The sequence below is a fragment of the Dama dama genome, chromosome 10, assembly GCF_033118175.1.
Source record: "Dama dama isolate Ldn47 chromosome 10, ASM3311817v1, whole genome shotgun sequence".
NCBI lineage: Eukaryota > Metazoa > Chordata > Mammalia > Artiodactyla > Cervidae > Dama > Dama dama.
In genome coordinates, this window is record NC_083690.1 from 35376975 (window position 1) to 35402234 (window position 25260).

The 25260-nt window shown below is 46.5% G+C and overlaps 1 protein-coding gene and 1 pseudogene across 3 annotated transcripts in view; both read right to left on the bottom strand.

Annotated features, from left to right (window-relative positions):
* Positions 1-25260, bottom strand: part of CUX1 (cut like homeobox 1) — a 347872-nt gene that overhangs the window by 106162 nt on the left and 216450 nt on the right. For all 3 annotated transcript variants that reach the window (XM_061153495.1, XM_061153494.1, XM_061153492.1), the window contains exon 8: positions 24085-24151. In XM_061153495.1, the coding sequence (XP_061009478.1) occupies positions 24085-24151 (67 nt within the window). The remainder of the gene's footprint in view (positions 1-24084; positions 24152-25260) is intronic.
* Positions 22162-22281, bottom strand: LOC133064076 (5S ribosomal RNA; annotated as a pseudogene).

Consider the following 25260-nt stretch of genomic DNA (forward strand, 5'->3'; position numbering starts at 1 on the left):
CAACTGCTAAACTGACCAAAATATTGAATGTGATAACAAGTGCGGCCCTCACCTTTCATTATGAGAGCAAGTCTCGTATTTCCAGAACTTTCAGATGATAATGCCAACACTGAGTCCTGCTGTTCCAGGGCCGGGAAATTCAACACTGGCTCCCCTGAAGACAGCAGGGCCCAGGGGGGCTACATGGGACCAGAGCCACAGGAGACAGTGGTAGGAACCAGGGATGCAGTGGACGAGGAAAAGTTCAGATGATTATTATAGAAGTCTGTAGGCTCAGTGATGCACCTTCCCAAGGGGGCATGCTTTTTAAAAGGTGAGATGAAAAACACAACCCGCTGGGTACCAAAATGTGATCAGGGCTCCTGGAGACGCGAAGCGCAGCCCTTGGTGCTGGCAGACTTGTCAGTGTTGGTCGAATCTTAGAACTCATCTGCTACCGAGTCTGTACAACTCACTCCTCACCAAGCTGCTGCTGCCCCCCTCCCTCCTCAACAACATGAATCCTACCAGACAAACTGCCCTCAACAAGTAACATGAAACTGCCCAGGGGTTAAGAAAGCAACTAGAAATGTTATCTGAAAAGTACAGTTATGAATTAGATGGCATGTGCTCTCATAGCAGGGCGGTCAACAATATTCCGAGGGGGTTTTTCCTTCTTTTTGTTTCGCAGGCTCAACTACCACGTCAGTCGGTTGGAGCTGGAGCCTGACGTTAGTCTAAAATCATTTATTTTCCGAAGTCCATAATAGCTGCACGTTATTGTTTGCTCAGCAAAACTATTTATTATAAAGATTACGTTCTCTCACCTTTTTATGAGCTGACAAAACAGCTTTCACTGAACTATTAACCGGAGCAGCATTGTGCTCTGCTCTGGCTTCAGACTGCAGATCATTTCAGCCAGGCCTGGAATATGCAGTTTCATTCAATCAGTTCCCCACAGATGATTCCAGGGTAGTCTCTGGGCTGGCACATGATTTTTTATGAGGAACTTGAAAGGACACAGTCAAGGCCGACGGCAGGGAAATCATATCCACGATGGAAACGCTGTGTTTCCTTTCACACTAGTCTCCCGAGTGCTGAGGGATGGCACCAGGGCAAGGGTGGAGCATATTTCAATCCCAAACAATCCTGTGACTTCAGGAGCTATTTAAGCAAAGTACATCTACAAAGCAGTTGAAAAAGCGTCTGGGGCGAACTTCAAAGGTCAGTGTATTTTCTTGGACCCAGGTCAAGAGCCTCAATTCTAGATTGTAAAGCTCTTAGGCATCAAAAGAAGAAATATTTGGAACTTCCCTGGCAGTCGGGGGGTTAGGACCCTTTGCTTTCACTGCAGAGGGCATGGTTCGATCCCTGGTGGGGGAACTAAGATCTTGCAAGCTGTGTGGTGCAGTCAAAAAACAAAACAATAAAAGAAAAACAAAAGAGGAAGAAATATCTAAAGATCCATTCCCCCTGTTTTAAAAACAAGCAAAAAGCTCCAGTATGCTTGGGAAAGTGAATGCCTGCCCTACCCACTGGAGGCTATGTCTGCCACCTGGGCCATCAGGAAGGCGAGTCAGTCTCCAGACCTGGCTCCCAGCACAAAGGGGCAGAGGAGCCCAGAAGCAGGGCTTGCTGGACTGTGTGCAGAAAGAACTGGTGGGAAAACGAAAAGGAGGAGGAGCCAGAGGACCAGGGAGGAGGACGGTGTCTTGGCTATAGGGCTGGAATCACCTTGATGGGGGTTGAGGGTCCTCAGAAAAGGGGCCTCTTCCACCTGCACACGGGCACACAGATAGGACTTGGTCTCAGGAGAGGAAAGGCTGGTCTGAGTCCAGTGTGACAGGCGGGGCAAGGCTGCACAGGAAGAAGGTGGCACCAGCCTGAGGCCCAGGGGTGTGAGTGGAGGCGGGGCAGCTGGCCCTCAGTGATGCTTACAGAGCACCTACTATGTGCCACGTCCGATGGGGAAACAAACATCCCGGGTTGGTAGCGCACAGGGCGCTGACATTCGCCTTATTAGGACCACAGGGACGGACGCCGTACATCCCAGGAGTTCAAAGATGGGAGACCCTGTCACTGCCTGCTCAGGCAGGTGCAGGGAGGTGAAGACACCAGGGAATTTGGGTTCAGGGACAGCCCAGAAGGAGGGACAGCAGGCTTTGCAAACAGGAGAGAGGCTCTTGGAGGAGAGGACCTCTGGTCTGCAACCTGAAGGAGGCAGAGAACAGTTGACAGAGGTAGGCACAACCAGACTGAACCAGACCACACGGGGTGGGAGTCCGGCAAGCTTCTGTTTCCATGGCAACCACCCCAACCACGCCATGAGGCCAGCCTCTTCCTGCCCATTCTATGCCTCCTATTTCTTTCTCTCATGACAGCAGAGCCCAGACACATAGCTAGAGTGACAGTGGGGACCCTTGCCTAATGTCAGATGGTGGCTGACATCACAGGTGATGCCTCCAATGGTTTACCATCAAACGCTTTGCTCATTTTGGGCTTTAAATACATGTGCTTGTATTTTGTTAATGCGACAGCCAACTGTTCGTATTTTATTAAGGCTTTTTAATAAAAGAAGGACACTGATTTTATTAAGTACCTTTTAAGCATTTATGAAGCTAATTAGAAGGTTCTTCTCCTCTGACTCGCTGAAGTGGTAAATTATACTGACAGTCACTTGCCCCCCATTTGGTTGTGGATATTATGCGCTTAACATGCTCCTGAGTTCTATTTGCTAATATTTTATTGAGTAATTTTCCCCATAAATATTTATAAGTGAGTCTGGCCTCTGATTTCTTTTGTCTCATCTTTGTCAGGTAAACTCATATAAAGTACTTTGAAAGCATTTCCTTCTTTTTGTAGACAGAGTGAGCCATCACAGATTTGATGATATTCTCAAAAAACCTGAACCCACATTCCACCTATTGGTCTCAACATGTTGCCTGGCAGGCCAGCCCCTGGCCGCCTCCTGCTCCCAGGGTCAGAGATCACAGCCAGCCTGCCTTTGCGTGATGGGCTCGGTGAGCTGCTCCCCAGCTCCCTCCCTCCCAGTGTCCTCTGGGCCAGGACCCCTGGGGGAGCCCACCTCTCATCAACACCTCGGCTCCTTTTCCAGTTTCATTTCCCACTTGTCCAACCATCCAGACAAAGAGGCCCAAGTGCACAACTGCTCCTTCGGAGCCGCCGAGCTGGGGTTGAGGCTTTAGTCTGTGAGTGACATGCATTCTGTGCACATTTCCTTTTGTGGCTCCATTGACAAATGCTCTTGTGGGTTCTCTAGCCTTATTCTGTTCCTTAGAGCCACCACGCTTGTCCGAACGGCTGTCCCCTCTGCTGAGCTCCGCACACTGCTGCTGTCACCATCCAGGGATTGGCTCCAGGGCCCACTGTCTTCTGAGGGTCTCCTGGCAGCCCTGCTTCCCGTCATGTGCTCATTTATTTTTATTGCACTTATTTCTGCCTCTGAGTACCTTGTTCAGGTACTGATGGCTTGTTTATTCGCGGCCATGATCCCAGAGAACACAGCAGGCGCTCTCTAAATCCTGGCTGATGAACGACGCAGACCTACGACGCCTTCATTTCCTCGAGTCCACCCTGCATGTGACAGGCAACAACTCACTGGCTGGGATTCTAAAGAGGAGAAAGTGGACGGCTGTTTTGCCAAGTTGTAAATATGACTTTCAAGGAAAGAGTCTGTAAGTCGTTTTGGCAGAAGGAAAATAATTAGTTTTTCTGACCACTTTTTGTAGCTCTTGAAAGAGGAGGCAAACACTCTCCCTGGAAGAAGAAGTATCTATAGACCCAGGTTCATGGGAGCGTGAGCTGCCAGGGTGCAGGGCTGTTGGCTGATCTTCCTGTTGCTCCCTGTTGCTCCCCGTCCCTCCCGGGGCCCGCAGAGCTGGAGACAAACAGCACTCGACACAGACTGACTGGGGAGGTGGGAGGAGAAAGCATCCTTTGTGGAAGGGTTTTCTTGACAACCCCCAGCTGTATGATGGGTCCTGTCTCCATTTTCCACCCGGGTTAAGCCATCTCTGCTTTGGGGTGAAACTACCTGGCATCCATTCAAGCCCCCAATCAAACGTGTCACCCCAGAGTGGACCCTCCTTCTCTGATCAAGTCGAGGTCTGGGCAGAGAAACAGTTGTAGAGCTTGACTGCTACGTCAGACCTTCTGGAAATAGTGGTTTTTACTCTCGTTGTAAATAAAACCGTATCGAGAGACAGTTAAACGGCCAGAAGGTCACCTCTGCTTGCTCAGAAATTAACCACAATTTGTTCCTTCTGATGACTGTTATATTTAAATGTGATACAAGTAATGATTAAAATCAATTTTGGTGAAGCCTCATCAATACCAAATGGGACAGAAATTTCCCTTTTGGCCCTACTATTTAACTGACTTGCTTACATGAAATAATTTAAATAAATCCTCCTTTAGTTTAATCTGAGTCACTCCCCGAAGTACAACCCGCTGTGATCAGAAACTGCCTGTGACCATCACTGAAGCTCAGTCCTTGCAGGGTAGGGTCCCGGGGACAGCCATGCCTGGAGAATTAGCTCACGAGACTGCTGCTCCTGAGGTTGTGGAAGCCTCTTGGGATAAGCATCTGGATTAACTTCGGATGCCTCTTGCCATTTCTCTCATGTTTTCTAAAACCGTGGCTCTAAAAGCCACGTGGAGCACTCTGGTGTGAAAATCCTTTTCTTCCCTTAAATCAAGTGCCAGGGGTCACAAGTAGGATGGAGTGATGACACCTTGGGCTAGAGTCACCAGGATGTGGCTGGCATGGCAGGCAGACAGGCCGGACTCCCTCCCACTGCCTCCTCGTCCTTGACCTTGGGCAGATCTGGGAGCGTGACAGTCATCTGCCGGGGAGGAATAGTGAGGCCTTTGCCAAAGAAACTGGCACAAGGACAAAATAAGAATACTGTTGGAGAGTAAAAAGAAAACTTCGCAAACCCACACACACATTCATTATTATTGTTGTGCATGAAAATCAGGATCTTTCTTTCCTGGTCACAGCTAATTTTCGACACCCAAAACAACAGATTATAATCACAATTGCCTAGGAAGTAGGTTTTGCCCCTGAACTCCAGTCTAAATCTGATCAGACCTCTGGGTTCAACTACAAACTTGCAGGGATGAGAGGACAGAGGAACAAGCTAAACTACATCTGGGGAAACAAGATAGAGACTGTGGGAAACTCTTCAGGGCAAGTAAGCTGGTTTTTCTTTCAAACAGGTTGAAAGGAAAACAAAAAGAGACGGATCAATAAAAATGAATGAGACTTAAAAGATATACCAACCAATTGCAATGTGTGGGTCTTAATTTGAATCCTGAGTCAAAACAACTTAAAAAATTTCATGTATGATGTTTAGGGGTAATTAGAAATTTAAGTATTGATGACATAAAGAAGTTAACTTTTGATGTGATAATAGGGTGTGTACTCAGTTGCTCAGTTGTGTCTTGACTCTTTGTGGCCTCATGGACTGTAGCCCACCAGGCTCTTCTGTCCATGGAATTCTCCAGACAAGAATACTGGAGTGGTTTGCCATTTCCTCCTCCAGTAAATCTTCCTGACCCAAGGACTGAACCCGCATCCCTTGCATCTCCTGCACTGGCAGAAGGATTCTTTACAACTGCACCACCTATGATAATAGTATGGTGGCTATATTAAAGAATAAGAGTCCTGAATGTGAGGCTCTATAGGCCAAACCATCTAGAGGTGAAAGGAAAGGATTCTGGAAGGAGCTTCAAGATAAAATGGCAGTAAGGACAGGTGGGCCAGGAAAGCATGGTTGGAATTGTCCAGTAGGCACCTAGGGGTTCTGTCCTCTATCGTATGTCAGAAATTGAACATAATAACAAGCAAGCAAACAAACAAAATTATAAGGTGATTAAAAAAAGCATAGGCCATCACAGTAGTTTTGTGTCTCTCCATTATAACCTGTCAACTATAAAGTTGGTATGTAGGTTGTTGACCACTGTTGGCACAGAAATGAGGTGACTAGAAGGCCCGTTCAGAGACAAGCAGGATGCTACAGAGTGGCCCCTGGGAAAGAATACAGATGAGGAGTACTTTGCTAGTTTTAGTCAAGTCAGTTACCTCTTAGTAACTCAGTTAACTCATCAAAGGGAAGGAAAAACAACGTGTATGAAAGGCACACCTCTGCAAGGAGAACGTGATTGAAAAATCATCCATGAGTATTTCTCTTTGAAACAGAGTAAGTGGATTCTGGAGGGGACACAGGAACCCCAACCTTCCTCCCTCCAGGAAAGGGGCTCCCAGCAGCTGCCTCCACACGGGATCTGGAGGGAGCTGAGGCCACCACCCTGAGCGCCCGGTCCCCTGGGAGCTGGCTGGTTGGGGGAGACCTGGGCAGAGGACACGGCCAGTGGGACTGTGGACCCAGGTTGCTGCTTCTTTCCTCCAGATATTTAAGAAATAGGTCTTTTTGGTGGTTGGAGCATGGCCTGCCCCATGTGAGCTTTCATGCTTTCAGAGCCTCCTTTCAGATTTCATTTTCTGTTCCCTGTTGGCTTGACCTGGAAGCACTCTGCCTTGGGCTGACAGGTGCCCCTGGTCCTGGGCATTGTACCATCTCCCTAGGGCACAGGGGACGTGCCACCACTGCAGATGAACAGAAGCATGCTGCTCGGATTCCACAGGAGGGGAAACTGAGGGTGGGGGTGAGTGGTGACCAAGAAACTCAAGGTCAGAGAGAGCAGCAGTCTAGGGTAAGAACCCTGCGTTTATGTGGGAATGTGAGGGATTCTAATTACCCCCTTTCTCTCCTAAGTACTGTGTGGTAGGAACTGTTAAGAGAAGGTTTGGTGGCAGAGAAGTTAAAACTCAGAATAAGGAAACCTCTCCAATTGCATTCTAGTTATTACGCTTAGCTCCCTTTCTCTCCAAGTCCAAGGCTGAGACGACTTCCTGGGACTTCTTGGGCCCACCTCGGGGCACCGGGCTGTCCTCCGATCACATCCACACCCCGGGGCCTTCTGACCACACCTCCTGGTCCTTCAGAGCTGCTTGCAGAGCCTCCCCTCCACTGGTCTCTCCCCATCAATCCAGCACTTGGCTCACCTGTGGCTTCAGAGGCCCTGGTAGCATCTGTCCATGGCCCCCGCCCCCTTAACTGCCCTGCACTTAAGGCAGCTGGTGGTTTGTCTCCTTCACCCCGCAGGGTTGGGAAGTGAAACTGGAGAACCAGGCAGCCGACGGCAGTGGCCTGTCCGAGGAAAGACAGCATCCTTCCTCTTCCTCTCGCTGGCACCGAGAGTCTGCAATTCGGCAGCATAAGTGCCTTTTTTTAGGGCAACTTGAAAATGAATAATTCAGTGGTTCCTCTTCTACTTGTGAAGTGTTAGACAAACAATTCAGACGGGGCCAGACTTGCTGGCCCCACGAAGACCGTCCCTTCCCTTTGGTCTGACATCATCGGGTTTGGCCATGAATCTTTAAGAACACCCTCCATCCTGTCTAATCACTAAAATACCACAAAGGAAGTTCACGATACTTAGACATAAGGGAAAAAAATAGCAAGGTTAATTGCAACATAAAGTTTTCCCTCGTTGCCAAGCAAACAGTACATCAGGGCGTCACAGTAACACTGAACTCAGAAAGTCCTATGCGGGGAATGTCTTAGTCACATCAGGTTATTGAGTTGTTGAGCTTTAATTCAAATCCAAGTCTTAAAGAAGCATCTTTCCCATGGAACTCTAAGCTTGAATTCCCAGGTTTTAATCTAAGAGCTTCACTGATTCTGTATCTTGTATTAAAGGCACCTGGAATACTTTTTGGAGGTCGGTGTGATGAAAATTTGAAGTTAAACAAACGAATGTTCTTCCTGGTTTTATTAGAGAATTCACATTTTGGAAGGGATTGTTATGGGACAAGCCAAAGCCTCTTCCATATATTCATGGTTGGTTGGAAAACTTCAGTGGATAGAACTCCGAGGGCCCTCTGTTGGGAAGACACAGTCAGCAAATAACTGCCTTACAGCTCAGCTCTGTGTGGTGACCACTGATGTACAATGTCACTGGGATTCTGGGCGGGAAACTGGATCCAGTCAGCTTTCCAAATGACAGGGTAGGGCACTCCCTGGGTTTAACCCTTATGGAAGGACCCTGGATACCTTGAAAGTATATTTCTGAGTTTAGTAAAAGTTAAACAATGTGATGATAAGAATGTATCTATATTTGTGCCTTAGAATCTACCTAGCAAGCCTAAAGTTTGTGCAAAAATATTTACCATGTGACAGAGAATAAAGGATTCTTATCACTGTAGTTGCTAATCCCGCTGAGCAGCAAGTGCTTTGTGAAGGCAGTAGGAGAGCCTCATAAGTTAAAGTGTTAGTCACTCAGTCGTGTCCAACTCTTTGTGACCCAGTGGGCTGTAGCCTACCAGGCTCCTCTGTCCATGGGATTCTCCAGGCAAGAATACTGGAGTGGGCAGCCATTCCCTTCTCCAGGGAATCTTCCCGATCCAGGGATCGAACCCAGGTTTCCCGCATTGCAGGCAGATTTGTTTACTGTCTGAGCCACCAGGGAATCCATGGTCCTTGGAAAATTGAAACAACTTTAAGGAAATCGCCAGCCGGAATGTATTCAGTGTATTCTATGAAGGATTGGGTCTCACTGCAGAGGGAGGTGAGGCTAATGTAGCGAAGTATAACTTGCTGCTATGCTTGACATATAATGTAATAGCAGTGCAGTATGGTAAGAGAATTTAAAACAAATATGTGGCTTTTAAAAGGTTTCCAAAGGGTTCAACAGTTCAGCATTTGACACTGGATTTCAGTAAAAAGAGGGGGTCTGGAGCAGGGCTGGCCTAGAGGACCCAAGACGTTCAGAGTCAATTGTGCTCTGTGGTCCATCTTCCTTAAATAGATCAGAAAGCTTATGACAGAGAAGATGTGAATTGGGGTGGGGTGGTGGGAAGAGTATTAAGAAAAAAGACAAATGTAAGGTAAGAGTTATACTGGTAAATGTAACCAGGCCAAATTCACCTATATAAATAAAATATGTATTGAAAGAAAACCCCAAGCCTAACAAAATGCAATAGAAACATACCTCAAAAGAGGAAAAGATTAACTAGACTTTTTCAAAAGGCTAGGGTAAGGTTTTAAAGCCACTCTAGCCAATATTATATGTAGCAAAATAACATTACAGAGAAAGAAGTCATTCTTAGAGGTGTAGTCAATAACAAAACACAACAAGCTTGAACTTGTCTTAAATCACAAAGTAAGACAATCCATAAAATATGCAGTATAAAAATGGAAAGAAACACAATATATAGAAGCATTTTCCTACTAGAAAACGAACCACACCAAATGACACAGAGGAAGGGTTCCAGTCACATGGAATCTGAAACCCAGGTCACAGCTGAATTTAAATGGGAATCACAAGAGTGCGGGGTTTCAAACAGGACAGACATTTAAACCAAGAGCCTCCACTGCTCTCCACAGGCAGATAAGAGAGATGCTCCTTTTAAAAAACAGGAATGAAAGAGAAGAATCAGGTATCCTGGTTGTCAGAAAAGCACACAAATTCACTACTTATAGGTAATATGGCTACATGCTCGTCCAAAAGGATTCATTAGAGCAAAAGAGCAGAGAACCCATGAACCAAGAATTCAGCAAAGCCCCACGTTTTTTGATAAAGACAAAAAAATGACACTTCTATGTACCAGTAATAAATATCTAGAAAATGAAATGAATGATTTCATCTACAACAGGGATATAAATGTTAAACATGTGGGAATTAAAATAACATGGCATAAATTAATCTATAGAAAATCAAATTACAAAATGCTAGTGGCAAAGAAAGCTAATGATGACATTTCTTATGTGCAGTTGTGTTAAAGAGAAATAAATATAAGTTTAGCTTCCAAGTTGATTTATAAAACTTGGTAAAATGACAAGAATGCATATAGAAAAATTAGGTGACCCCAATAGCAGTAAACTTACTGTAGGTATCAAGATAGAAAATGAAACACTATTAAAACAGTTGGGTACTTACAAGAATGAAAAGTTGGATCAATGGAAAGAAATTTCAGACAGCAATCCAGAGACATATGTAATTATTTACATTTGATTTGTTCAGCATTAAATACTGAAGGAAGGAATTATTGGGCAAGCTGAGAATCGGTATGAAGAATAATAAACAGACGCATACCTTACCTCATAGGCTATAATACATTCCAACAAGTTAAAGATACAATAAATCATAAAAAATAATAAGGAAATGGATTGGGAAGGAAATAATAATTTTCAATTATTGAAACCATGTTAAAAATGATTTAATGACAAAGTTGATGGGATCTAGCTCATATATTTATATTACTTCTGGACAATGAAATCACTAAAACTCAAGAGAAGATCAATTAATAGGTAGAAGTAATGACCAATGTGGGTGAATAGTTAAGATCCAGAATACTAGCCACATTCACGATCATGGGTGATAAGGAAACACATGGGGAGTAAACCAGCCAACGGGCAAATGCTGAGTTTTGTTCTAACAAATATCAAGTCAGGCATCTATGAGCATCCACGTAGCATGGTGGAGAGATGGTGGAACTGCTGCAGCCCAACCCTTATCTCCTGGATCGAGCACAGAAGGTCTGAGACAAGTAGCGTGAGCTCCCCAGGCCAGGCACAGCTCCGGGTACACCCACCTCGGACAATGGGGCAGGGGGGAGGGGAGAGAGCCCGCAGCACTTGGTGCTGCTGTACCAAAGGCGTCCTTCCCCTGCAGAGGACACGCTGAAGAGCCTTGAAACAGCACCCTCTTTGCCTCAGTGGTCTCTTGATTTAGTAACAGGTCTAAGGACTACCGACATTTTGGGGACTTCCCTGGTGGTTCAGTGGTTAAGAATCCACCTTCCAATAGAGAGGATGTGGGTTCGACCCCTGGTTGGGGAACTAAGATCCCGCATGGCACAAGGCAACTAAGCCTGCATGCTGCAATGAAAGATCTCATTTGCTGAAACTAAGACACAAGGCAGTCAAAAGAAAATAATTAAAAAACCCCCAAACTACTGATATTTAGAAGCAGTCATGGATCTAAACAGTATTCAAGGTATCTACAAGGACTGTGATGTGATGTGAAATTACTAGGATTTCTGCTTGCAACAAAGCCACAGACCTGTTCTTGTTCTGAGTTGTTGATTTGCAATGGAAGGAAATGCTACACTGCAGTCAGATTTAGTGAAAATTAAGATGTTTACATTCTGGATACAAATTCAAGACCCCCCAATTCTCTCCACGGAATAGGAGAGACCAGAATCCCCCTCACATGCTCGCAGAGGCTGGTGCCGATAAGTGTGGGTGCAGGAATGAGGCGTGGAGGGGCAGGCGATGTGCTTGTGGAGAAAGGCTGGTAACAGCGAACTGGGATGTGGGAGCTGGTGATCAGGGGAAAGGCCCACAATTCTACAGGGTGGGGGTGGGAGTTTAGAGTTGGTGTGAAATGAGGCTATGAAGGCAGAGCTGTGTCACGAGGCATCCTGGATGCTATGGCATCATTTTTCAGTGGAGGCAAGAAAGAGCCATGTGTTTTCACCTGTATGTAGAATGAATAAATGTAACAAAACAGAAACAGACTCCAGATACAGAAAACAAAATAGCGACTCCAGAGGGGAAGTGGGTGTGTGGATTGGTGAACTAGGTGAAGCAGGGACAGAGAGGTACAAACTACCAGCTGTAAAATAAATGGGTCACAAGAATGTATTGTACAGCACTTTCAATACAGTTAATAATATAGTCAATAATACTGTAATAACTTTGTATGGTACATACAAAGCTATAAAAATATTCAATCACTATGTTGTACATCTGAAACTATCCTTCAACTAAAAAAATATATAGAATTAAAAAAAGAGCCGTGGAAAGATTTTAAGGAGGAGCCATACAGACAGGATCAGATTTATATTTTGGAAAGATACTTTTAACAGATACTTGGGAGGATTGGCAGCAGGGAGATTGGTTAGGGAGGGACTGAAGAAGGAAAGACAAGAGGTGAAAAGAGCCCAGTTACTTCAGTGACAGTGGAGACCAAGACAGGAGGGATGCAGAAGGTCTCACGGAGGTGGGACTGATACAGTGAGACAGCAGGGTCAAGAGGGAACCTGCATCTCTGGAATAAGGGAGGACCAAATATGCTCCAGGAAGGGGAAAAATGGAAGGGAGGCTGCCTGCAGGCAAGAAGGAAGTCAGAAGGGATCATGAGTTCACTTGAGCCTGAGAGGCCTATGTCTAGTAAGGAGTTGGAGCTTTCTCTTTGGGTATTAAATTTTTTCTTATTGATTTCTAAGGGTTCTTTATATACAGCATACCTTGGAGATAGTGCTGGCTTGGTTCCAGACTATCCCCATAAAGCAAATACTGCAATAATGTAAGTCATGTCAATTTTTAGGTTTCTCAAGTGTATATAAAAGTTCTGTTTACACTAGAATATAGTGTATTACGTGTGAAATAGCATTATGTCTTTTAAAAAAATGTATATACCTTAATTTAAAAAAATTTAATACTAAAAAATGCTAATCATCACCTCAGCCTTCAGTGAGTTGTAATACTTTTGCAATGGTAACCTCAAAGATCGCTGATCTCAGATCACCACGACAAATAGAATAACAGTGAAAAAGTCTGAAATACTGTGAGAATCACCAGCTTGTGACACACAGACACAAAGTAAAAGCAAATACTTTTGGAAAAAGGCACCAATGAGGTGTGCCTCTATGTACATGTGTACACACACACACACACACACACACACACACACACACAGACTCTCTCTCCCTGTCATGCACAATGCAATTATTTTGCCGCTTTACCTACCAGTCACTTGTCAATCACCAACAAAGCTGTGAAATGTTCTTTGTGAGCTCTACCTTTGGCATCAGGCTTTGAAAGACTTTTTCCCCACCCCCACATTATATAAATATCCATCTAAAATTTCTCCTAGTGTTTTTATGACTTTGTTTTTCATATGTAAATATTTAAAACGGCGAGGCTTGACTCTGAACAGGGCTCTGCCCCATCTCCCACCCTCGGAGTGTTAGCCAGCTATTCTGGCACCGCTGATCGAAGGCTCCATTCCTTCCCTAACTCATTTAAGCTCAAGACATTTTTATAGACAACTTCTAAAAATTTCCCCCCTTTAATTTGGAAACTTTCAAAAATACTAGAAAGCTATCAGAAGAAAAGGCCAATCAACCATACGCCTCCACACAGAATTACCTACTTCACATAACTGGTCCTTTTCCCCTTATCAACAACAAATCCTAAGTTTCTAAGTACCCGGTGGCTTTCCGTGGAAAACAGAAGGCTCCAATAATCTTTATGTTGCATAAATTCTATAGATTGGTGCTTTTTTTTTTTTTTCAGGGTAGAAAGATCACACAAACACATCAAAATGAAAACAGGCAAACTTTAAAAAAAAGATAAATGAAAAGCTAAAAATATATGCTTTCTCATGAAATTTCAAGATTACGCTCTGTTTCTGTGCCGGGGCTCTGTGGATAACATTCCAAACACTATATAACTTTAATATTTTCTCCCAACTTTACCTTTAGGGAAATCGGATGGCACACGTGCGGTCACGTGGGGGTTAATCCTCACTGATGCTGAAGGCCCTGAGTCTCTGCTCTGTTCAGCAGAGCATGAAATCTCAAAGCTCAGGAGAGCAATGTGGCCAGGCTGCCAGAGCGATGCCATAAAGTTCTGCATTAAAAATTCATACTGCAGGCTTGCCTCAGAGCTCAGCTCTGGCTGAAAGGAGAGCTGGCGGGGGCGGAGAGGGAGGAATACGAGACACCCCACTGTCTTTCTGGCAATTGGAGACATTCCTCAACAAACAGCACCTCAGGAAGAGAATGAAAGGGCAAACAAGCCATGAAGGAAATCAATGAGTTCAATTATCTGGCTCTCCCTCGGCTTCCTATAGGAAACTTCTCATTCTGAAGGCTGGTTCCCCAAAGTTTCTTTTAACGATATCCCAGAACAGGAGCCCCAGATGTCCGTGCTTATGCCCAGATGCTTGGCACCTCTCTTAATTTGTTTTGTATCAGTCCAGGGGCCCCCAAATTCTCCAGGCCATGTGGAAACAGGTCTCTGCTGAACTCTCAGAGTTGCCCCTGACATGTGGCCAGAGGGAACCACATTGTTCTTGCTTTAGAAGGTGGGTCCTGCACACACGTGGCATGTAGATTTTGGAAGGCAGTTATTCTGTGGTTATTAACCTCCAGAGGTTAAAGGCACTAACGGCCCCTCAATCACCTGAACTCAGAACTTTTTGCCGCCAGTGTTAGCAGCACCCAAGGGGAACTAGTTAAGATTTTAAATTCAGAGTCACTTAGGATGATGACACAACATGAAAACAGGGCACTTCACCCAACACCTGCAGCTGTAAATACAGACAGGGGTCTTGTGATGCAGATGGACTGGCCTGACTTTCACAAGTCAAACATGGAAGGTGCTGGGGGTCCTTAGGGTTGGAAGAGATCTGATGGTGGGGGAAGTGAACCAACGTTTTGCAAATGGGCCAGGCAGGGTGTCTGACAGCCATTTGCTGATGGGGTGCATGCAGATGCTGCACCAGGCCTCCCTTCACTCAGGAGGAAACTAAGGCCAGAGTAAGGAAACTGAGTGCCCCGCCCAGGGTCTCTGTACTCACAGCACCAGGAATCAAACTCTGTAATGACCTTGAGACCCGGGCTCTCTTCCTGACCCTCATGCTGCCCCCCACATCCTGGGGAGCCCCTTCCCTGAAAGCCACCCCGAAGACAGGCTGCACAGGCCCAGCTGGGGGAGCACGGGAGAGCTTTGGGGAAGGAGCTGGGTGATCAAGTTCAAGGAGCTGAGAAATGGGCAGGCCCTTCAAGTCTGCCTGAGCCCTAGTCCAATCTTCCTGTTTTGCTACTGAGGACCCTGCTGCTGCCCAGGGAGGGAGCTGTGCTGGCCACACCCGGTGACAGAGCTGCGACCTGACCCAGGATCTCCTGACTCTGGGCCCAGCACCTCTCACTGTGCACCAATCAGGGGGAGGCTGGGGTGTCTGTAAGCGTCACCAGACAGTAGCCTGGTAACGGGGTCCTCAGAGAATTCTGGTCTGATGATGCCATAGGGAAGCCTCTGAACGATGCCGTAGCCACTGGCAGAACATAAAGGCCCCAAAAGACAGAGCAAGTGTGAAGCTTCCTAGTTACAACCTGCACGGCAAAGAGGGCAATGTGACAAGTCAGGCCCCCACACAAGAGGGGACTCATGGGTGACAGTCTCCCGGGAGGCTACTGACGGGAGGCCATGCAGCATGCGTCACGTTTCTGAGCAACAGGTGACGACAAGAAAGACAGGTTTACATGGCAAGGAAAAAACCACCACCACCTAGAAATGAAAACCTTGTACCAGTCTGATACCATTTGTGAACAGTAAAAGAAAAAAAAAAAAAAATAAGAGTACCATGTAGAAAAAATATTGGAATAAAATATGCCAAAATGTTAAAACAGTTATCTGGGGACTTCCCTGGTGGTCCAGTGGTTAAGAATCTGCCTTCCAATGCAGGGGATGTGGGTTGGATCCCTGGATGGGGAACTAAGATCCCACAGGCCTCAGAGGAATGAAGCCTGAGTGCCATAATTAGAGAGCCCTTGAGTTGCAACAAAGACGCAGTACAGCCAGAAATAAACCAAAGAAACAAAAACCCATAACAACAAAACCCAGTTATCCATGTGTTGTGGGATAATGAGTGATGACCTAGTTTTAAAAATCTACTAGAATTTTCTAAATTTCATACAATAAACATGTGTGACTTTCATGAATTTTAAGAATCATAGATGTCATATAAAAGGAATTAGCCTTCATTTATTTGGGGCAATTCCAGGGAAGAATGGTTTCTCACTTTCTCCAGGCTTCTTGCTTCTCCCTTCAAAGGGCCCTTGCCTGGTCAGGGCCCTTCTTCCCTCCATATCGGAAGCTAAGGAGATAAGCAGTGTCATGATGACCTGCATGGCTGTGGGTCCCCTCTGCAGCCAGGGACTCCTGGGTAGGGGGTGGGGTAGAGGTCAGAAAGTAGTGGCTTCGGGAGGAGTTTCACTCAGGCAGAAGGCTGTGTGAATGGTCCAGACTGGCCTCCACTATCATGTCTCCGTGAGATACTTCAGAGGTTCAGGTGGCTCCTGCTTTCTTCCCAAATGCCAACAGCTCTGTAGTTTGCTTTTCCTTCCAGAAAGCACATGGCCTTGCTGGTCAGACTGTCCGCACTGCCGAGACTGGTCCCTTGGCCTCGTCCATAATCCCCTGGTCTGCACAGTGAGGGCGCCCACAGAGTGATTCATTCAACAAAAGCCCTCAGTGTCGAGGAAGCCAACGGGCATGTGGGGTGCAGGGACTGAGGTGGGCCCCTCCTCAGGCAGGTCAGGCGGCGTTGGCCACCTCTGTGTGGTCCACAGGGATACACCCGTCCTCTTCCTCAAGCACTGCAGGCAGGAAGGCGCCCGTTATGATGCCCGATTTGTGGCTCATCAAATGTGCTTTGATCTTCTACAAACGGATGTCTTCTCCAACCGCCCCTTACCCTTTTTCCTTTAGCCTCTAACAGTGAATTTGCCAAGACTGTCCTTTACAGTGAATCAGGAAAACTTCAAGGATCTCTAAAAAACCCCCAGTTTTGTATAAAAGCATGCCGAACTCAGGTGATAGCTTATGCATCCTCTTCTCTACAATACCCCTCGAAGAATGCTGGATGAATATCATTACTACCTCTATACTCATAAGCATGTTTACACACACACATACCAGACAGCTCTATGTACATGTGTGTGGCACGTGTTTTTATGTACAGAGCGTGTGAGCCGCGTCTGTGTGCATATCACACCCGTAACTCCCCCTGCCCTCTTTACTCTGTAGTTATAGCACCTGACACAATGCCTGCATTTCAACACAGTGCTTTAAGATTAGCTGAAGGGAGGTAAAGAGCGCCAGTTCTCATTGATGCCATGTAATTTCTAGACCTGTCTAGAGTTCACGGAATAGGTGGAGAGTGTCTGGCACACAGAGGACTTTCTACCTGGGTTTGAGAATAGGAAGCCAGGCCCTTCTTTCTGCACAGTTCTTGGACTGGAAAAAGCTTCAGATCAGGGTTGTACTGCTTGGAGAAGGCAAAACAGATACAGTCAGTGCAAAAGCCAAGGAGGTACTCATGCAGGCATGGAACTTTAGGTGTGAAGCAAAATGCTTGGATAGAGAGGAAAAATCACAGGAATTCTACAAAATGCACACACCCTTTTGCAGATAAGGTATAGGAAAAAAAAAAAAGCATCATTTGTTCCTGGCAAGTCTGATTTCTCTCTAAGGTTTAAAGGACAGGGGTTTCTTTATTCAAGTCCATCTCTTCAAAACCATCAAAGTAGCTGCTTCTCTATTTTTAGGGAAATTAATCTAACCAGGATAATTACAGCAACTTGTACTGGAAACTGATGACTCATCAAAAAGCCAGGAAATAGAAAATGTTACATTCTTCTTAAAGGTACAGCAGGGAGACTCTGTTTCCAGACACTGGAGTGGTCTTTTCAAATTCAGTTGGGGGAAGCAAAGTCTGTCTAATGTGAGTATGCTGGCTACTCAGCCCTACCTGGCTCAGTTTCCTGAGTCTTACCTGTGGAACTGTAAAAAAAATAAATAAAAGGGAAATCAGTCTGTGAGGGTAAATACATCGGGGCTCATGGAGAGGGAGAGAAGATGGAAAACCCTTTAAGAAGACCCATTACCCGGCAAGTGGCAGGTGGGTAACACTGCTCTCTGAAGGAGCACAGAAAGAGACTTTCCAGGTCACGGTGGGAAAGCGCAAAGGGCACTGGATTTTTGAGTCCAAAGGTCTGGATTTGGGGCCTGACTCTATGTTCCCAGGGCAGTTTCCTTGTCTATAAAATGAGTGCAACAGACACGTTCTCCATGACTGTTGGAGCATGCAAGAAGGCACCATGACTTAGTCCAGAGTGATCCGGACGTGTGGACGCGCTCCACCCCTCGCCTTTCACTGCACACTGGCTGCACTTATTAACTGCGGAATCATGTCTTCAACCCTGGGCATCCTCATGTGTTCAAACATTTCAGGTCCCCTTCGTGCCCACTGCTGGGACACAGGAATCCCCTCCCTTCACAATGTGGGGTGCGGAGTACAGGTTCCCCTAAGCAATTTTAATAAAGCCCTAAATCAAGCTCGCCTGGGCAAGTTTTTCTGCTGTCTCAGAGCATATTGCACTTTGTGATTACACACTGGTTGTATACTCACAATAAAGAGAAAAATACGCTAAAATGATCCCAAGTGAAGTTCTTCATAGACGTCTCTTTCGTAATGAACTGTGTAAGCATGTGTGCATGCAATGTGGTTCTTTCGAAAAAGCATATAGGCAAGAAATACAACATGAGTAACCTTAAGAAATATGAATTTTACTGGCAGGAAAGGTTGGGAGGTGCAAATTCTCCTCAGACTAACATTAGCTATAGAAAAAAAAATGCAGCATTTCAGTGCGATTCAATATTTCCTTTCATCGGAGGCTCAGAGCCTCCGCCCACAGGTCAGGAGGAATTTAACAAGCTGACTGTGTGTGTTAACAACTGAAGTTCCTTGGGGACAGAGCAAAGAGGTGGCCGTGGACTTGAGCAAAAATGGGACTTCCAGCAGATTCGCCCAGAAAGTTGGTATCTCAGCCGGAGGGTAACATTCCTCCCGCCATGGGCAGTGGCCATCTAAGCCCAACCACAAGCGAACAGCTGCACAGGACAGGGGTGGAGTTGGGGCGGGGGAGCTGTCCGGACCTCTCTCCTGGGGCCCGAGAAGCTGTCTCCCCTCCTCCAAGGCCATCCCAGGGAGCCACTGAAATCTTACCCAACCTGCTCGACATTGCTAGAATACCCACGTTAATGTCAGCTGGGGTGCTAAATCTCTATTTGCTAAGAGAAGGCAGAAGATCTGTACACAGCCTGACCAGCTGAGGAGGAGGTACTTTTTTCACTTAAAAAAAAAAAAAAAAAAAAAGCAGAGAAATAATTCATTTATTTAACCCAGAAACGGTTATAATCTGAAACCCTGCAATCCTCTTACACAACAACTGTTTTGGCAAGCCCCCCGATGTTCCAACAAATATTAAACTGTGCTTGCCATTTGTCTAAGGAATCTTGCATTAATAAACATGAAGAAGAACACTTTTACCTCCCACTCTCAATGACAGGACAAAACAAAGACCAGCTGTATTCATCAATGAAGCCTTGTTCTGCACATAAAGGCTAATTACATTTCGCTTCAAGCCTACACATGGAAAACTTTCCTGCTGCTGTCCCCACCGCAGCCAGCGGGCCGGCCCAGCTGACGCAGGCCGACGGCTGCACCCAGTCAGCAGGAGCTCCCGACAGCCTTGCTGCCTCCGACCTGTGGGCTTCGGTCCCCAGTGGGGGCGGCGAGGGATGGTCATCCCAGTGACATCCTCCCAGGGAGGGAGAGGCAACATGTACTCTTCAAACGTTCTGGGGACATGATGCCATTCAGGCCAGTCTTTCCCAAGACCCGTAATTTCAGAAACACACACACACCAAGCTCAGGGCAAGCTTGTCGGGAACAGCCTCTATTTGCTGACAACAGAAGAGCTGACAGCTGTCACCATGCTGGGAGCTGTGGGCATAACTCCTTATTACCCTCCACTGCCACCCAGAGTTCTGACTGCTATTCTGCCCATTTTACAGGTGAGGAAAGAGAGGCACAGAAATCAAGCAGCTTATCTAAGAACACATGGGGCAGGGACAGTGGACCCGCCACCCCTCCCCGCCATGACCCACACAAAGCCCATGTTCCATGATGCCTCCCCCACCCACTTCCTGTTCTGCATTTTCTGTCGACACTTTTTAAAAAAAGTTGTTTTGGCCTTGCTGCTCAGCATGTATCTCAGTTCCCTGACCAGGTTGATCAAACCTGTGCCCCCTCAAGTGGAAGTGTGGAGTCTTAATCACTGGACTGCCAGGGAAGTTTTTTAAGAAACCTTTTTAAGAATCTCTCCATTGAGAAGGGAGAAAATACATTGTTTTGAAATGTTTTAAGACCACTTGTGAGGAGCTTGGGCCCTGGTCGGCTTCTACTGGTAAGTATTAGACTAGATGGAAAGTTGTCTAGTCAAACACAGGACAAGTAAGTCAGGCCGGAAGCAGACAGTAGAATGACAGACCTTTCCCAGAAAATGAAAAGGGAGGGAAATGAGAGGTGGAGCGTGGCGGGGGGGCGGCTCCGTGTGGGAGCTCTAAGACTGAAGTGATTGTTTCTGAAGTTAAAAGAAAGTAGCAATTATTATCTCAGGCCATTCTCTACATTTTTTATGGATTACTTCCTCTGGGAACCATCTACACTAAGGGTTGGGCCCTCAGCTGCCCTGTGTTAGACGTTTGATTCTATTAATATTTAGAATTGCTAACCTCCATCTGGGGCTTCCCTGGTGGTTAACCGGTAAAGAACCTGCCTGCAATGTGGGAGACTTGGGTTTGATCCCTGGGTTGGGAAGATCCCGTGGAGAAGGGAATGGCTACCCACTCCAGTGTTCTTGCCTGGAGAATTCCATGGACAGAAGCTACAATCCATGGGGTCACAAAAAGTTGAACAGGGCTGACCCCCTTCTGAGTCTCTGTCCAGGCCCGGTGCCCACCATGCCCACCTGCCCGGCAGATCAGCCTGTTGGAGCTCCAGGCTTGTCCCACAGGTGACTGGCCTTGCTGCCTGGTGTTTTCACAGACAGAGCTCCTTTGCCTCCAGCAACCCCTGACTCCAGCACATCTTTGTACATCAAATCACAGGTCACCGCCTACAGGAAGGCCCCCTTGACAGCCTTTCCTTTGGCTCCAGCTGGGTGGGGCCTGTACTGGAGAACCACTATCCCCCTAACCAGCTCCTCCCCTGGCAGTGGGGAGTCCTGGCCAGGGCCCAGAGGAGGGTAAGGTCAGGGGTTGCTGGTACTGCCCTGGAGCCCTGTTCCCTCCCAATACAGGCAGAGTGAGGCCTGGCCAGTGCTTGCTCAGGGCGCCGGGATGCAGCTGGTCCTCCCTGTCCCTGTGGCGCCCATGTTAAACTCCCTCCTGACTGTCCTAGCTGGAGGACACCCCGATGCTGCAGATGCTATGCTAATGTCCCCCTGACAGCAGGGATCGCCCTTGATTGCAATGACTTTTCTCCCTGATCCTCCCTGAAGGCCTCCAGGAACGTCAGCAGAGCTGACGGTGGATCTGGGTTGTGCCCATCTGGCTTGCCTCTCTGCGCCCAGGTACACGCCGCACCCCTGCCTCCCAACTCGTCTGAGGAGACGAGGGTTTCCTGCTACGATCACAGGCGGGGACGCACCCTGAGAGCACCTGTGGCCCCGTCAGCGGGTGGTAACAACAGCCACAGTTTGGAGGCAAAGCATTTTACATGACAGAATAACAGACTCCATGTTTTTTGATTCTATCCTCCATTTACTCTAGTTCAATGAAAAAGCAGAAGTAATGTGTGGATTTTCACTTATCTGTATTTTTTTTGGGAAAAAAAAAAACAGTTTCTGGCCTTAAGATACACTGATATGATGGGAAGTAGTCTGGAGATGATTCTCCCTGAGTCTCCATCAACTACTGCCATTTATCAGAGGTCAGCGGGCTCTGGTAAGTTCAAGGAGAGGTCTGGGGTCAGGAGGACTGGCCTCTGGTGCTCTCCTGGGTGGCCTTGCTGATTCAGGTGACCTGAGATTTAACAATCTTACCATCAAATGATGCAGCTGGCTGCTAAGGAATGGACTTATGCTGGTTCCCTGCATCTACGAACAGTAACTTAAGGCAACACTGAGGACTGAAAATTACCCTGTCATCTCAGGAGGCACCTCTGACCCTTCCCAGGGAGCAGACCACCTGGGAGGCTGGAATCATCCTTGAGCACTGCACCCCGGCTCCAAGCACAGCAAGGAAAGGCGAGGGATGGGGAGGAGACGCCCTTCCTCCCTCCCCCTGTCCCCGGGCCATCCTGGTCACCACCTTCCTGATATCCTACTTATGACCCAGCTAGCTGGTTGCCACTTGCTAAACAGATTTCACAATCATGACCCACAGTTTGGAAACCACGGGCTTAGATGGGCTTACTGGTTGGCTGTACAAAAGCTGCTGCTTCTTTTTTTTAAGCCTACAGTACCTAGTATTCTCAGGAGGTCTCCCATCCAAGTACTAACCAGGCCCAGACCCTGCTTAGTTTCTGAGATCAGACAAGATAGGGTGCATTCAGGGTGGTATGGCTGGAGACAAAAAACTTTTTTAAGTGCATAACAAAGCAAACTTTGTTGACTGTAGATATGCAAGATGTATCTGTGCCTTTTCGAAAGAGGTGTGGTTTAACAAACATAAATTAACAAAAACTAAGCAAATAATCCAACATATCAGCCCCCAAAGTCCCTATGAATTTTGTCAGCAAGATGATGTGGATAAGAGTGAATGAATCAAGGAATAAGCAGAACATCTTCAGATTAAACTTTTAGAAAAGAAATGCTATAAACTAAGGTTAGAACTATGTATCAGGTTAAAGTATTAAAAAAAATCAAATTTACTGAGAAAAACAATCTATGTTGTAGAATAAAGTCTAAGCAGAAATAGTAGAAAAACAAAGATGGCTGGCAGAAGAGGAAACCCAGACATGGACACCTAGGAGGGTCAAGGGGACAGCAGTTGGTGTGGTGCCTCGGAGGATATGTTTACAGGGGTGAGGAACTCTCAGGCTGTGGGCTCAGGGGGGAGGGCATGCCTGTGGCCCATCGACAGTGATGCCCAGGATCAGAAGGGTTAATACCAGAACTGCCAGTTTTCAAAGTGTAATTTTAAGGGTCACGGGACCTTAGAACCAGTCCTTTCTGTACCATCTGAAGTCACATTTCGGCACGCTAGGAGAAGAGGGTGGAGGGTGGAGGGTTCCACCAGGATTAGACATGCCAACACTTTGGCCAGAACCACCAAGACTGACTGGGACGTTTTAGTCTCTGTGAGGAGGTTCTCTGCTCATGATTGAAATTGGTTCTGACCACCTGGCCCAGGTAGCTGGGCTCTTGAGGTCTCGAGCTGCTAAACAATCCAGGGCAAAGGTCACCCCACCCCCCCACCATGTGCCCTGAGAGCAGTTGGCCCAACAGCAACCTCTGAGGTCAAGGGTGAGGGTGATCGGACTGAGGAGTGCTGAGTACCAGGGCCCCATGTGGAGCAGGAGCAGGGGAGGAAGGTGGCGCTATTCAGAGCCACCCCCCAAAACCCACCAGTGCCCACTGAGGCCTGGTGTGAGCACAGCAGGAGCTGGGTCCTACTGGAGACACAGCTGTTGGGGATGGGGTGGGGTGGGGTAGGGAGTGGTGGACGGGTGTCTGGGGGAGATGGGAGGAGCCTCCCAGGACAGGAAAAAGTAGTACAGATGCTAGCCTGGCGTTTTCAGGGAACAATCTGTTGCTTCTTTATCTTTCTTGATTTATGTCAATGCTATTTCTTGCTTGCTGGCCGGCAACAGGGTACATGCAGTGGATCACTGATTCCCTCCCGACAAGACCTTTACTTGATACACCCGCCCAAAGATGTACACACCCCCACTTTGTGTCTGCAACGGACGCCCAGCACCATAAGGTGGGGTTTGAACAGATACATCTGTGTGGGAGTGGAGGCTTTGGGCACGGGTAAAACGTGGTGCTGTTGCCACAGACCAAGCTCCACAAAACATCCCAAGTATCACATCTTCTCTGTGCTGACGCTTTCCCAAAATTTCTTAGAAAAAGGCACAGTGGTGACCCGGCTTCACAATAATTAAGAAAAAAGTGTCAGTTGGAAGGGCTGTCCTGAGAGCACCAGACACAGCTAACTGTCACATCCTGGGTTTTAAACTTCTGCAAGGAAGTCACGGGAACGACACTCTGTTCTTTACAGCAGCTCAGAGGCCAAGTATCTTCTAAACCATGTACCACTTTGCAAAGCCAGTCAACAGGAGGGCGAAGCAGGGAGATCTTTCATGGATTAGCAATACTGGGAGCAACCTGACCAAACGCACACGGACAGAGGGAGATGGGCAGAGACTTACTTGGCAGTAATTTCTTCATCATATTTGGTTTTCAGGTCAAATAATTCTGTTTGAGTTTTTTCCAGGGCTGAAAGGCAGAGGACATAAAATCATGATATAAGATACTAATTGTTCCTATTAAATCAGAAAGAAAAAAAATCATATTCTCATTTCAAAGGAGGCAAAGATTACAAAAGTATCGCAGAATGGAAAAGAACAATCCCCTTCCACTGCTGCTTCATTTCATCCCATGAGCCTCTAATTAGGTAAATTCCTGCTTTTAAATAAATTTCACTATTTAAAAAATATTTCCATATATAATTGCATATATGTTTAAGTGTATATACATATATATATATTTTATTTTTACCCACTCCCATAAATTAAAAATATATAACATATGTATATTTTTACCCTCCCTCCCACCCCCCCATAAATACCGACGGTAAAGAATCTGCCTGCAATGCAGGAGACCAGAGTTTGATCCCTGGGTTGGGAAGATCCCCCGGAGAAGGGAATGGCAACTCACTCCAGTATTCTTGCCTGGAGAATTCCATGGACAGAGGAGCCTGGTGAGAAACAGTCCATGGGGTCGCAAAGAGTAGGATATGACTGACTGAATAACACACATGCACTCGTAAATAGGATGATACAAACATCTTCTGAGATTTGCACTTTGCCCTGAGCAGAAGCATGGAAATCTCTCTATGCTGGGGCATGACAATGACAGTAACAATTTAGCTCCTGTACAGGGCTTGCCATGGGCCTGGGGCATCAGGATACCTTGAAGGGAAGGTGCTGGGTAAGTAGCTGGGACGTTCCAACTTCAGATAAATACTCTCACCAACATTGGATATTATCAATTAAAAACTTTTTTTTTGACAGTCTGACAGGCAAAACAATCTTTTGCTGATTTAATTGGCATTTCCCTGCCCGTTCAAAATTAACATTTTTTTCATATGTGTATTGGCTGTGTGTTTCTTCTGTAAACTGCCTGTTTCCATCCTTAGCCCCTTGTTCTCCTGGACTGTTCATCTATTTTTATTGACTTTCGAGTGATCTTTATATTTTGGGGATCTTACGTGTCTGAATTTGTTGTGATTATTTTCTCCCACTCTGTCATTTTTTTTTTAAACTTGGATTATGATGTCTTCTGTTATTTTTCCACATTTAAATTAAATATATAGTCCCATTTCT